General features: G+C 44.3%; 1 protein-coding gene across 3 annotated transcripts in view; it reads left to right on the forward strand.

Annotated features, from left to right (window-relative positions):
* The window catches only part of RERE (arginine-glutamic acid dipeptide repeats), a 170,120-nt gene that overhangs the window by 64,670 nt on the left and 92,202 nt on the right, over positions 1-13,248 (forward strand). For all 3 annotated transcript variants that reach the window (XM_014885765.2, XM_014885768.2, XM_088178925.1), the window contains exon 3: positions 1,199-1,269. In XM_014885765.2, coding sequence (XP_014741251.1) covers positions 1,199-1,269 — 71 coding nt within the window. The remainder of the gene's footprint in view (positions 1-1,198; positions 1,270-13,248) is intronic.

The following is a 13,248-nucleotide window of genomic DNA, read 5'->3' on the forward strand; positions in this document are numbered from 1 at the left end:
TGCACAGGCAAGATACAGAGGGGGAAAAAGAAAAAAAAAAAATAAAAAATCTTGCAAGTTGTGGTGTTGTGTGTGTCTGAAACCTCACAGCTTTTCACACACACAGAATCCCCAAAAAGCTCCTGCAGGGAGCAGGATGGGAATGGGTGGCTCAGCTGATGGAGTGGCTGCAGGCTTGTCCAAGTGCCAGGAAAAGCCAAGGAAATGTGGGATAACCAGGCCTGCAGGAGTTCTGGGATGTGGTGAAATCGCTGGAGCTTCCAAATAAACGGGATCAAATGGAGCTGTGCTTTGAAATGTGTCTCACCAAAGTCAGATTTTGGAGGTTTTCTGTAGAAATCCAAAAAAAGCTCCTGGGAGATCCCTCCTAGGACAGTGTTTGTTGTCTCTGCTGTGTTTTGAGCAGCAGTTCCTTATCTGGGTGTGAGAGGGGACACCAGCACTGTCCTTTAAATATTTGCTTGGCTTTGGGGCTGGCATCTTTGTGTTTAGCAAGCCCGTGTGTGAGTTTGCAGAGTTCCAAGGTCAGCATCATTAATCAGGCACTGCTCTGCCATCCCTGCCATGTTTTCATTCCGAGGGCACTGCTTTTGTTGTAGTTATTGCCAAGACTGTTTTGAATCCAGCAGACCTTATGTTCCAGCAGCCTTGGAGAGCCCAGTTGTCAAAAGCAAACAGAAATAATTACTGTGTTTCTGTCTTGTCAAATGTAATTCGAGAAAGCGCAGGCCTTCCCTGAGGTAAATCTAATTTAAGTTTACTGGGTTTCATCTATGATTGGTTGCCTTGGTTTTCTTCACAATTAGAAGAGAAAATATGTTAGTGCTCAGTTCTTAATGGCAAGCTGACCACGAAAAATCTGATTACTTTCCTCTCTTATTTTGGTCTGGTTCATAGGCTGTGACCTGGTCATTGTTATTAACTCAATCCAGAGCGGTCTTTAAATTATTTTCTTTTTGTTTTTCTAGCAAAATGTCTATTCAAATCAAAGTTCATTTTTATGCAGTTAATTCCCTTATTTATCATCATAAATAGTTTCTATTTTTAGATCACCCTCAGAATAAATTACACGTTATGCAAATGAAATGGTGGTGCTTTCAAAGTTTAAGCTGTATTTTGAATTTATCCTGTTTTGAATGTTCTTTCTTGGAGGCACAGAAGTTAATGCCCATTATTGTAAAATCTTGTTTTTTCAAAGATTGCGTTTATATCGAAAGTCGGCGGCCGAACACTCCCTATTTCATCTGCAGCATTCAAGACTTCAAACTGGTAAGGAACCTTCTCCCATCATCTCCTTTCCCCTGCCCCAGGCTCCAGAAGGGGGGGGAAATTTCTCAGCCTGGATCCCATCCTGCAGCTCCTGGTGGGTGAATCTTTACCCTCTGAAATGGGAGCTGGTTTTTATAAAAGCCCAGCTCTGTGTTTGGGGCAGCTCTCACGGTGATCCCTGAACAGAAAGGGGAACTTGGAGTCTGCTCTTGGCAGGAAACCGTGGCTCAGGAAGTTAAATTTTTCCTGGGAAGATCAATTTGGGCTGTGCCCTCTCTCCAGCACAGCTCTGGGATGAGGGCTGGCTTGTGGCAGCCTCTGCATCTCAGCTGAAGGGACACCAGACCAAGGTTTAATCAGGAAAAATAGAAAATAACATTGAAGGTGCCCTCAGGGCTTCATTCTTTGGCAGTGAAAAGCCAGGGACCCGAGCAGGGCCCGTGTTTGCCCCTTCCTGTGTGACTGCAGCCCTGAAAGGTTCAGCTGCTCCCAGGCAGGGCTCAGGGGCTCCTTTGGCACCTGCCACAGGTGTGTGAGCAGGAGATTTGGGAACTTCTGGGAATTTGCTATTGCTGCTGCTCATTATTGCTTTATTGAAGTCCTGAGCACATAATAAACTCTGCTTATCAATGTATTGTTTACAGACATAGATCACCACAGGCTGTTGCTATCAGAATAAACCTTCCTTCCAAGCTTTTGCAATTATTTTGTGAGCTACAGCACAGACACTTTCCTGGGTGCTCATGTCCCTGGTGGTGCCTGGCCCTGGTGGCTTTGTTCCCTCCTTCCTCCCCTTCCTCCTCTCCATTTTTTCAGGGATTCATTGGATTTGTAGTTTGCAGTTCTGGCAGTGGGCTCAGCCTCTCCTGCCCACCAGCAGCTGCTTCTGGCTCTGCCTGCAATTCCAGAGGGATGGTTCTGGGCACTGAGCTCCTGCTGAGCTGCATTAATTGCTCAGGAGAGGAACAAAAGCTGGAGCCTCTTGTCAGCTTGGACTGGAGCACACCTTCAGGCTCTCTGCAGGGCTGTGGGGAAGTGAATTGCAGCTTTAGTACCTTTAGATGGGTTTGAAGTGGTTTCTCTTTACTCATGTTTTCAGCACGCAAAGGACTTGGCACGAGGGCTGCTGGCAGTTTTGCATCATTTTTGGCATGGAAACCGAGTCTCTGTTCTGTGTTTACTTTTGCCTGCTCAGAGTTCTCGAATTTCTCTGTTAATTTAATTTTTCTTACTGACATAATGCATGAAAGGAACTCGTAGAAATGACAAAACCAAAAAAACCTCTTGATGCTGATTATACCAGCAAAAATAAATCCCCTGTGTGTGTGTGTGTGTGTGGCTGTTGATTTTCCTGTTGGGGGAAAGGGAAGATGAGCAGTGGAAAGGACACTTGATTTCTCTTCTAGTGTGAGATACCAACAGGAAAACAGCCTTGTTTTGCCTTCAGCTAAATATGTCAAGTGAAGCAGGAAAGTTAAAGTCAACAGCTTTGAAATGTCGCCTACTAATTAAATACATTTTCATGTTGGTTGTCACAAAATACAAGTTTTTGGCTGGGTGTGTGAGCCTTACCTTATGCTTCTCCTGGTTCTAGGTGCAGCCTGGGGACAGGAATTGATGGGGGTGTTTTCCTGATAAAAACATTAACATAAACTTAGATTTTAAACAAGTGAGAGGGAGTTAAACATGACCCAGCCAATGCTGGGATCCACTTGTGCACCATCCTGCAGGGTGAGACTAAAGTACCACTGAGTTTCATTCTTCAGATAAACTGGGCTTTAATTTGCTGTTTCCAGTAAGATCTGAAATCACAACTGGGTGGTTTTATGTTTCTTGCTGAACTGAAACTGATTGTAACAAGTCTGGCAGTTTGTCTGGTTCAGCATTCGGGATCTCTCCCAGCCTGATGCAGCCCCACTGTTGCACAAGCAGGTGTTAAATATCGTTTAATAAATAATAAATATAATTTCAGAGCAGCTTTGTACTCCAGTGTCTGCACTTGGTGACTTGGAGTTGTTTTCTCTGCCTGCTCCCTGCAGTTCAGCAGTTCTGGCAGGTGAAGTGCTGTTCTGTGATGCATGAGTTTATCCTTCCATCACAACTTTCTCTTGACATTAAGATGAATCAGTCCTATTAAAAATTATATGAGAGGAGCAGCTCTTTTCCCTTCCTGAAGAGCAATTGCACTTCAGCAGCAGCAGCCCTGAGCTCCTCACTCAGGGGAGGGAGCTTTGCTGGGAAAAGTCTCTGGAGGAATCCTGTGTGAGGCAGAGGCTGCTCCTGCTCTGGGCTCTGCTGGTTGTGCTGGGATGAACTGGGCAGGGCAGCAGAGCTGGTCCCAGGCTCCAGGGGCAGCTGCAGGAGCTCTCTGGGTTTCTTTTTTAAAAAACCCAAATGATGCCTTAGGGGAGGCCACGTGAGCTGTTCAGTGGTTTGATCAATCCACTTTAACCGAGTTGAAAACTGCCATGGATAACATTTTATCCTCTCGTGTTTACCATTTGTGTGGTCCCAGATCCCTTCAAGCTTTCAGAGATTCGTGGAAATACTTTTGTGGAATTGAGAAGTGAAATGATTGATGCCTTAGGGGCACTGTCAGCAACAAGGGACATTTCAATTATTGTGTCCTTTCTGCTCTGCCACTGCTCCCCAACTTCCTGCAGGTGCCTTTCCCTGCAGGATCGGTGACATCCCCCAAAATCTCTTCCAGCAAGCTCCTGATGGTCTGGGGTGTTTTTGGGGAAGGAGCACTGAGGGTGTGACAGTGTGACTGCTGTGCCATGGGGGTGTTCCTGCTGCTGGAAAAGCTGGATTTTATCCCAGTGAGAGCCCCCCGAGCTCTGCTGCTGTCCCAGGACCTGCTGGGGTGACCCAGGGCTGCTGAGGGGCACCAGCAGCAGCAGCAGTTGGTGGCAAAGAACTGAGAGATGCTCTGGGGAGTGATTCCTGTCCTGCTCACACCAGCATCAGGCTTTTCCCACAGAGACAAGTTGTTTAAATAGAAATGACATGGCAGCAGAGCAGATGTGTGTCCAGAGGGAGGAGGAGGAGGAGGAGGATGTGTGGAACATCAGGTTCCTGTGCAGTGCTGAGCCCTGTGCAGTGTGGGCTTGTGCCAGCCCTGGGATAAACCCAGCCCTGGGTTTGTCCCATCCCTGATTTTTGTCCCATCCCTGGGTTTGTCCCAGCCCTGGTTTATCCCATTCCTGGTTTATCCCATTCCTGATTTTATCCCAGCCCTGGTTTATCCCATTCCTGATTTTATCCCAGCCCTGGGTTTGTCCCATCCCTGGTTTATCCCATTCCTGATTTTGTCCCATCCCTCGTTTATCCCAGCCCTGGTTTATCCCATCCCTGGGTTTATCCCATTCCTGGTTTATCCCATTCCTGATTTTATCCCAGCCCTGGGTTTGTCCCATCCCTGGGTTTATCCCAGCCCTGGTTTCCTCCCCCTGCAAAAGCAGGATGCCTTTGCTGGCCCTGGGTCACTGGGGGTTCCTGTTCCTCCCCAGAGCAGCTCTGTTGGGAAGGGAGGAATCAAAGATAGAAAAACACAGAATAATTTCCAGGAGCTCTCGTGCTCTTTTGTTGCTTGTGATGGTTTGGGTTTTGTTTGGAATTTTGCAGAACTTGGAGGAGATTTCTGGGAATCCACTGATTTATTTTTGCCCTCCAGCACTGAAAGGTTTGAGTGTTGGCTGCTAAAAGTGCAGCTGCTTTTTCTGCTCATGGAAGGATGGGGTGGCAGGTCAGGTGAGAAGGTGTGATATCCATAAATGCTTTTCTTTGTTTGTTTCACCTCTTTGAATTATTGAACTTAAAAGGTTTTAAAAGTGAAATTGCTGTTGTCTCTCACAAGAGTATGACATAGTTGTCTGTATTTTAAAAAAGGGCACGAGAGGATTTTTTTTTCCTTTACTGATTGGGTTATTTTGTGCTGCCTGTGTCCCAGAACATTTTATTAATCTCTTTTTGGTGCTAATTCATTTTCTTTGGATTAATACGATCCTCTTTCAGGATTCAAGACCAGATTATTCTTAAGGACTTTGATTAGGAACAAACTGTGGTGAAGCAATGATTAAATCTTGAGTTTTCTCTTTTGCCTTACATGTTTTTATTGGTTATCAGCTCCTTCTCCTTCATTGCTGATACTCAATGTTTGCTCTCCCTCCTGTGTCAGGGCAGTGCTTGGCTTCAAGTGGTCTCCTGGAAATCTGGATTATGCAAGGTCATGATTGGCTTTAAAGCAATTTTCTAACCTCGTTTTTCCCTTGGGGGTGCATTTCTTTCCCCAGTTTAAGCCTGTGCTATGCAGCTTGCTTTAAAAATGTTGTTTTTGTTTAAAAAAAAAAGGAAACAGCAAAATAGAACTGGGAAGCTGGAAGGTGGAGAAAGCCTGTAAAGGGGCAGGGTAATGTGGCTTTAATCCTCTCCTGGCACTGCCTGTTGAGCAGCTTTAAGAAGGAGGAAAATGGTGTTTGACACCAAAAATGGGATCCTTACCATGGCATTCAGGGTTTGCTTGCTGTGGGGTTTTTTATTCCAGAACAATCTTACAACTTGGGCTTTAAATTACACAGGCAAGTCAATAAAATGGAAGCAGTTAATGCTTCGGTGCATTAAAAAAACATAAGTTTCTCTGATTCTTTTTTATTTTTTTTTTTTCTGTGAGAAAAACATTCAGGTTGTTGACATCAGGAATTGTCTCCTGGATGTCAATCTGCAGCTTTTCCCTTCATTCTGCAATAGCACCAATGCATTTTTAACAGTGCAGTTGTTCCCACAGCAGCCTGCTGCTGTCAGAATTCCACATTTCCTGTTCATCAGGAATTTAGGGAAGCACGCTTCTCCTTCATTTGCATTTGGCACCAGGCAAATGTTTTAAAAAAAATCTCCAGGCTTGACAAAAATATTCCTGAAAATCCTCTTTGGTGCTACAAATACGTGGATCAGAGCAGGGCTGGCTGAGCCTTCCATTGCACAGGAGGGGAAATGAGCTGGGAATTGTGTCCAGTTCTGCAGAGAGGAGCTGGGAATAATCCAAATATGTCGATTTTTCCCCGAATTGATCTAATCTTCGCTCGTTTCTTGTCCTTCAGCCTGGCTGCAGTTGCTTGTCCTGTTGTTGTGGGCTCTGAGCTCTGCTAAGAATTAATCAAACCTGGCCAAAATCACTTTGATCTGCTGAGTTTCTGGCACTGGTAGCTGGAATTTTTGGAGGAAATAGCAAAGGATCTGCTCAGCCTGTCCTGTTTGCCATTCACAGCCCAGCATTTTCTGCTGCTTCCTTCCACCACCCCACTGCCCCCCAGAAGAAAACTAGTTATTAAAAAAAAATCTTTTAATTGCAGAGTGCTGTGTTTTGTAAGTGGAAATTGTCACTGAATTTCTTTTCAGATCAGGCCATTTGAAGAAACAGATTTGTATTTTCTTCAGGCTGAGGGCATGGCTTCAGAGCTAAAGGGTTTTTTTTTTATTAAATAGTAGTATTTAATGTGTTTCTTTTGTAGTTTACACTGAATGTAATACAAAGAATTACAAACAGTGAAATTTGCTTTGATCTTTTTGTTTGTGGTTAACAAGTCCTTAAATTCTGTCCATTCTCTTTATCTTAATTAAAATGTTGATTGTGATTACTTCTGCCTGATGAAAACACACAATTAAAACTTAGCTGAGTGACTTGTGTGAGAAAATCCAATAAAAGTGCAGAAATTCAGTTCCTGTGTGCACCCAGTGGGTTAAGGGACATTTTATAACCCCACACCTCCCCAGGTATATAAATTAATATCTAATGAATCCTCCCTGCTTTAGGGAGAGCTGTGATGGGAAATCCAACAGGAAAATCCTCGTGAATGCAGCAGAATCTCAGCAAAGCTCTCTGCACAGAGCTCAGCCAGGGAAAATTTGTCCCAGGCTCTTGAGGTGTCCCTGGTGAAGCCCAAAAAAAAACAAACCAAAAACCCTGCAGTGTTTTTTCTCAGATTGTTTTATCTCAGTGAAATTGTCTTCCTCACCTTAAATAGCCAGCTGTTGGTTTTAAACACGTGAAGCAACAGCAGTAATTACATTTCAGATATGAATATATTAATTATGTAGTGCCTCTAAACCCCTGCGTACCCAGCTTTGATTAAGGCTCAATTTAAATATCAAAAGTAGTGCAGAGCCGTGGCTGTGGGAAGGGGCTTTGTGTGCCTGCAGAGATCACAAGTGGGAGAAGTTGACTGGATTTTGGTGTTTTGGGAGCAAGGCAGGAAGCACAGGGTGGGATTTACCTGAGCTCAAACGTTAGGGAAGGTTTGTGCAGGTTTGGAAATGACCCTGGAGCATCAGTGTGAGCTGGGAGGGAGGGAGGAGGGAAGGAAAGAAGGAAAGAACATTCCTGCACAGGGACAGGAGCACTGGGACTCATCCAAGGAGCTGATTGACATTTTTCTCTGGGACAGCAATGGGAGTGAAGGGAGAAGTGGAGCACAGAAAAGCAGAAGGCAGGGGGTGAGGAGCTCGTTTGTACAATTCTATTAATTTGTACAATTCTATTAATTTGTACAATTCCATTCATTTGTACAATTCCATTCGTTTGTACCATTCTATTAATTTATGCAATTCTATTCATTTGTGCAATTTTATTCGTTTGTACAATTCCACTCATTTGTACAATTCCACTCATTTGTACAATTCCACTCATTTGTACAATTCCACTCATTTGTACAATTCCACTCATTTGTACAATTCCACTCATTTATACAATTCCATTCATTTGTACAATTCCAGTCGTTTGTACAATTCCACTCATTTGTACAATTCTATTAATTTGTGCAATTCCACTCATTTGTACATCCCTACAAACACAGCAGTCCTGCCCCTCGTCCTGCCTTCAGGCCTTTGCTGGTGCCAATTTCCAGCTTGGATAAATGACTCCAAATTGCCTTTTGAAGGTTTTTTTTTTTTTTTTTTTCCTGTGTCCAGAGGGACCCAGAAGCCGACCAGCAGATGGATTCCAGCAGCATGTTTGTGCTTTCTCGCACATCCTGACTTAATTTGGTGTCACATTTAAAATGCTAATGGCCACACTCTGAATCGGAGCATCAGAGGGAAACTTTAGAGCAGAAAAACGCTGAATTTGCCCTACAAAAGGAAACGTTGTTAATTGTGGTGCAGTTGCCCTTTGTGCCTGTGTGTTTACTTGATTGAAGCATCTTGAGTGTGGAGCTTTTCTCCTTGAAGGCTGATTTGAATGGAGTGCACAGCTGGATTGCCCCAGGGCCTTGTAACAATTTATAGTCTGGATGGAAAGGCAGAAGTGCATAAAAAGACAGTTGTGAAATGCTGCTAGTGCCCTGTAATAGAAAATCTGGGTATGATGACCTTGGCTGCCTGGGCCTCTGGGATCGCTTTGCTCTGATCCAAAGGATTAGAAAATGGAAAGTATTGCATCTCACCTGGAATAAAGGAGCGGGGGGGAAAAAAAAAATCAAAAGAAATTTGTTTTTCTAAATTCTGCAGTTGATGCTTCCTCTCCTTTGCATTCCTCCTGCATGTGGCCTTGCATTTTAGCAACCGTGTTAAATTTACATCTGTTATTCTCTGCACTGTTACAGGAGCTGGGGGTTTTTTGCATGCAAATATCTGGGTGAGGTTTCTGTAGCCACAAGCATTTATGTATTTAAAAGCCTCATTCTGTTTGCAGATGAATTGATGTTCTGTTCCTGAACTGCAGCTGAATTAATTTGTGGCAAATTTTTCCTGGCCGGTTCCGAGGCAGCGTGACCTTTCCTTTTTGGTGTGGAAAAAAATGCTGATTAATGCGGATTTTTTTTTTTTTTTCCTTCCTGCTTCTCCAGATTCATCACTCTTTCTACGGCCAAGAAAAGAAAAAAAAAAAAAAAAAAAAAAAAAAAAAAAAAAAAAAGATTTTCTTCTTGCTCCAAATCAGTGCTAAACCTTTTCAGGGTGAGGTTGGAGTGGCTGGGTGGGATTTAAGGTCCAGCCTAACCAAGCCAGGCTCTGGAAATGCTGCTCAGCTCTGCCTCAGCACAGCTCCCTCGGCCATTAAGGGACAAGAGCAGCCCTGTTCATAATTAGAGCCCGATAAATGAGACGTTTGAAGGAGCGCTGAATTATTGAAAAAAAAAAAAAAAACAAAAAAAAACGAGGCCGGTTTTGATGTGTAAGAGATGGAGGCGCTGCCGTGGGACACGCGTGGGGTGGGGTGGCAGGTGGGGACACGGGGGGTGGCAGGTGGGGACACGGGGAAGCAGAGGTGCCAGGTTAAGGATTGCATGGCTCCGTGATTAAAATCCACCGATGCTGTCACTGAGCCGGGAGGCTGCAGATAACATTCTCTGCCTGTGCTGGAAACGAGAATCAATACAAACTCCTTGACAGGGGCTAAATTATTAAATAGAGCTTTCCTTACAATGTTTCATTATCTGGGATTTACCTCAGCTGGTGATTTGTCAGCAGCGCAGGGAGATTTGCTGGGCGTTTTGTATTCAAATAATTCCAGATGCATATGAATCCATTTTGATAATTCCCCTCCTTTTTACAATGCTTCCCTGTGTATTTCTGGTTTTTTTTGTTTTTTTTTTTTGGTTGCTATTACCCAGATGCCACTTTGAATTCTCCCACAGATCCTAAGCTGTGCTGCACAGTGAGGCTTGGGCTTGTCACATCTGTGTACAAATAAATTCTTTTTGTATGGCAGGCTGTTCTCTAAGTGCTGCTTTCTGGCTGTTAAATTAGCAGGGGATTTGCAGTGTCTCTCAGGTGAGATTCAGAACTGGGGGAAGAGGCATGAGGCTGCTCTGTGGATTTATGGGGGCTGGAGTTTCACTGGACTCGGCTGAAATATAGAGCAGCATTTTTTTTATTTTGTTGTACATGTTGTGAAGGGAGGCAGGAGCAGCAGCCATCCATTCTGAGGCAGCTAAACCAGCACATTTTGCATTCCCAAGGTGCTCAGGGCTGTGTGGACACGCTGTGTTCAGACCTGGCTGAGATCTGTAATTCCATCAGTGCCATCATTTTATCAATTAACGAAAATTTAACGTTTTTTTGTGGGGTTTTGGGGTTGTTCTTCTGAGTGGCCTTGACAGTGTAATGCACCAGTGGAACAGAATGAATTCCTACAGAGCTGCAATGTTATGTCACAATTACATCATGGCTTTTGGAGAGGCAGAGTGCTCACATTTGGAGGTTTGAAGCAGATGGCAGCATTGTTCAGAGGGAGGATTAAACAGCTGGAAGTTAAGGCTATATCTGTGTTTTTGAGGGCTGGAATCCAGCTCTGCCTCCATTCCTTCCATATGGCCTTGATCTTTGCAATTGCAATCCAGACCTTACAACTTAGGGGCTGCATTAAAAAAACAAACCCCAAACAAACACACAAAACACCAAAACAAACAAACAAACAAAAAAAAACCCCACGGAATAATCCACAGGGGGTTTGTTTTGATTTTTTTTTTTCTCCATTTTAATGTGATTGCCTGTTTGTTCCTGCCCCACTTGGCATGCAGCAGTTGGAATTTTTGTGGCTGGTTTGTTGGCACAGGAGCACTGGAGGCTGTTGGGGGATGATTCCCCCAGGAAAGGCTCCTGGGCTGGCAGAGCTGTGGAGCATCCTCTGCTGCCTGAGCTTTGCACTTGCCCATATTTATAATTTCATCAAGCCCTTTGTCATGGCAGTGTGGTCTTCACCACGTTCAGCTTTTTATTTTACCTTTTTCTTGCCTTGTTTCCTCCCCCTTTCCTGATGTAAACCTGTTTCCTACACCTGTGCTGAGATAATTGAGTGCTAAATAAATCATTGTGTGCCAGCTGGAAAATATGGAGAAAAAAAATGTTATCTCTAGCTTTTAGGGGGAAAAAAAAAAAAAGTATCAAATTGTACATTAGCTGGGTTTTATGTAGCAAGAGAAAATGGAGTAAGAATAAATGTAGCCATGTCCTCTGGTGTTGAATAGTGAGAGCATCTGTCATGTTTAATAATGCTTCTGACCTTTAGGATTATTGAAGTCGAAATTTTCTCTCTGGTCATTTGGGGGTACTTGAGCACTGTCAGATTTCTGGTGTCTCTGCTCAGCCTCCAAAGCCACACTGCTATGCTTGGCGAGCTGCTGCAGAGAATTCATCAGACAAATGTGTTTTTGTTGCTTTTGGAAGGTTTTCCTTGTGGAATGTGAAATGTCAGCGTGGCCACTGGGTGCCAGTGTGGGTGTCCATCCCTCAGGGGTTGCTCTTTGGGCTCCAGGTGATGCTTTTCGTGCTCCCGTGGCACTGAAGGGCTCAGAGCAGGCTTTGGGGACACCCCGAGCCCCCCAGTCCAGCCCTGCAGGGTGACCTGAGCAGGGCAGGGCTTCCTTCTCCTCCAGGTGAGGTTTGGGACCACACTGGGCCACAGGGGCTTGTGACAGGTCATAAAATCCTGGGAAAGGTCTCCAGCAGGCTGAGAGGGACAGGGAGGGGAAAAGGGTCTGGATCTCTCTGAACCTGTTGTGTGCTGAGTGGCAGGAAAGGCAAAATCTCCTTTTTTTTGAGTACCTGTTCTGTGCCTGAGTGACAGGAAAGGCAAAATCTCCTTTTTTTTGAAATACCTGTTCTGTGCCTGAGTGGCAGGAAAGGCAAAATCTCCTTTTTTTTGAGTACCTGTTCTGTGCTGAGTGGCAGGAAAGGCAAAATCTCCTTTTTTTGAGTACCTGTTGTGTGCTGAGTGGCAGGAAAGGCAGAATTTCCCTTTTATTCAGCAGGGACTGATGGAGCCACTCAGGAAAACGCTTCGAGTCAGCTCCACCTTGTGTCTGGCAGAGCTGCAGATGCTCTCAGGCTGGGTTTTGTCCCCTGCAGGACCTGGTGTCACCTCTGGGGATGGGGCTGTGCTGGTGCCTGCCCTGCACTCTCAGGGATGTGATGGATCTGCATTTTTGACGCTGCACTCACTGAACACTAATCCATGGAGAATTTGGACTTGTAATTTTGATTAAAGTGATTGATTTTTAAAGCAGCCTCAGTTCGTTTTGGGCCATTAGAGAGTATTTGAAAGGAAAATAACTTTTTAATTAAATTAGTAGGACAAGCATCCTGCTCTGCTTTCGAAGCAGAACTTCTGGGGTTTTTAAATCATATTCCCTTCAGTTGTTTCTTGGCACATTTTAAGGTTAAAAGTGATGCGAAATTATTAAAACCAACAAACTTGTGCTGAGCAACTCTTAAACTTCAAATAGAGTTTTTCCTTTGGGGAAACCCAAAGTTCTGTCGTTGTGTGAAGCAATTCTTGTCCTTCCACCTGGATGTGATATTAATACACCCCATGGAAGGAACGCTGTGTCAACAACAAAGTGCTCCCCTTTTATTTGTAAAACATCCTTTTAAAACTACAAACACATCGAAAACGTTCAGTTTATAGAGAGAATCAAATAAGTAAGATAAAAGAATCTGTATGTTTCAGTGCTGTGGAATAGAAAAGACATAATTTATGCTTTGTGTCTCCCTGAGTGACCTGAGGCTGTTGAACTTCCTCTTTATGGATTGGGAAAATGCTGTGACAGTTTTCAAGGGAATTGCTCTCTTTGAGTTTAAAGAGATGAAAATGGGGCTGCTAACAAGGACCAGCTTCAGCGTGTGCTTTCATATTCCTCGTGTTTAAAAAAAAAAAAAAAAAAAAAGAAAGCAAAGGCAATTGGGTGCTTTGATATGTGTGAACCCCAGGACCCTGCGAGGCAGAAGCTGCAGAATGTGGAATTTCAGACAGGGCTGCAGGGAATCTGCAGGAAGGTGTTCCCTGGGATGTTTTTTGCTGTGGCTGAGAGCATTGGGAAAGGTGTTTTCCAGCAGGGGAGCTGCCATTTGCTGCCAGTTTTCCTGTTCTGGGCTGTTGTGGTGTTTTCCCATGTTGGTATTCCAGGAATTCCCTGTGCTGGGAATCCAGGATCCAGAGCTCCCCTCCCTTGGGGCAGATTTGTGAGGAAATACCCAAAAAGTGGA

Source organism: Sturnus vulgaris, chromosome 25 (assembly GCF_052056855.1).
Source record: "Sturnus vulgaris isolate bStuVul1 chromosome 25, bStuVul1.hap1, whole genome shotgun sequence".
Classification (NCBI taxonomy): domain Eukaryota; kingdom Metazoa; phylum Chordata; class Aves; order Passeriformes; family Sturnidae; genus Sturnus; species Sturnus vulgaris.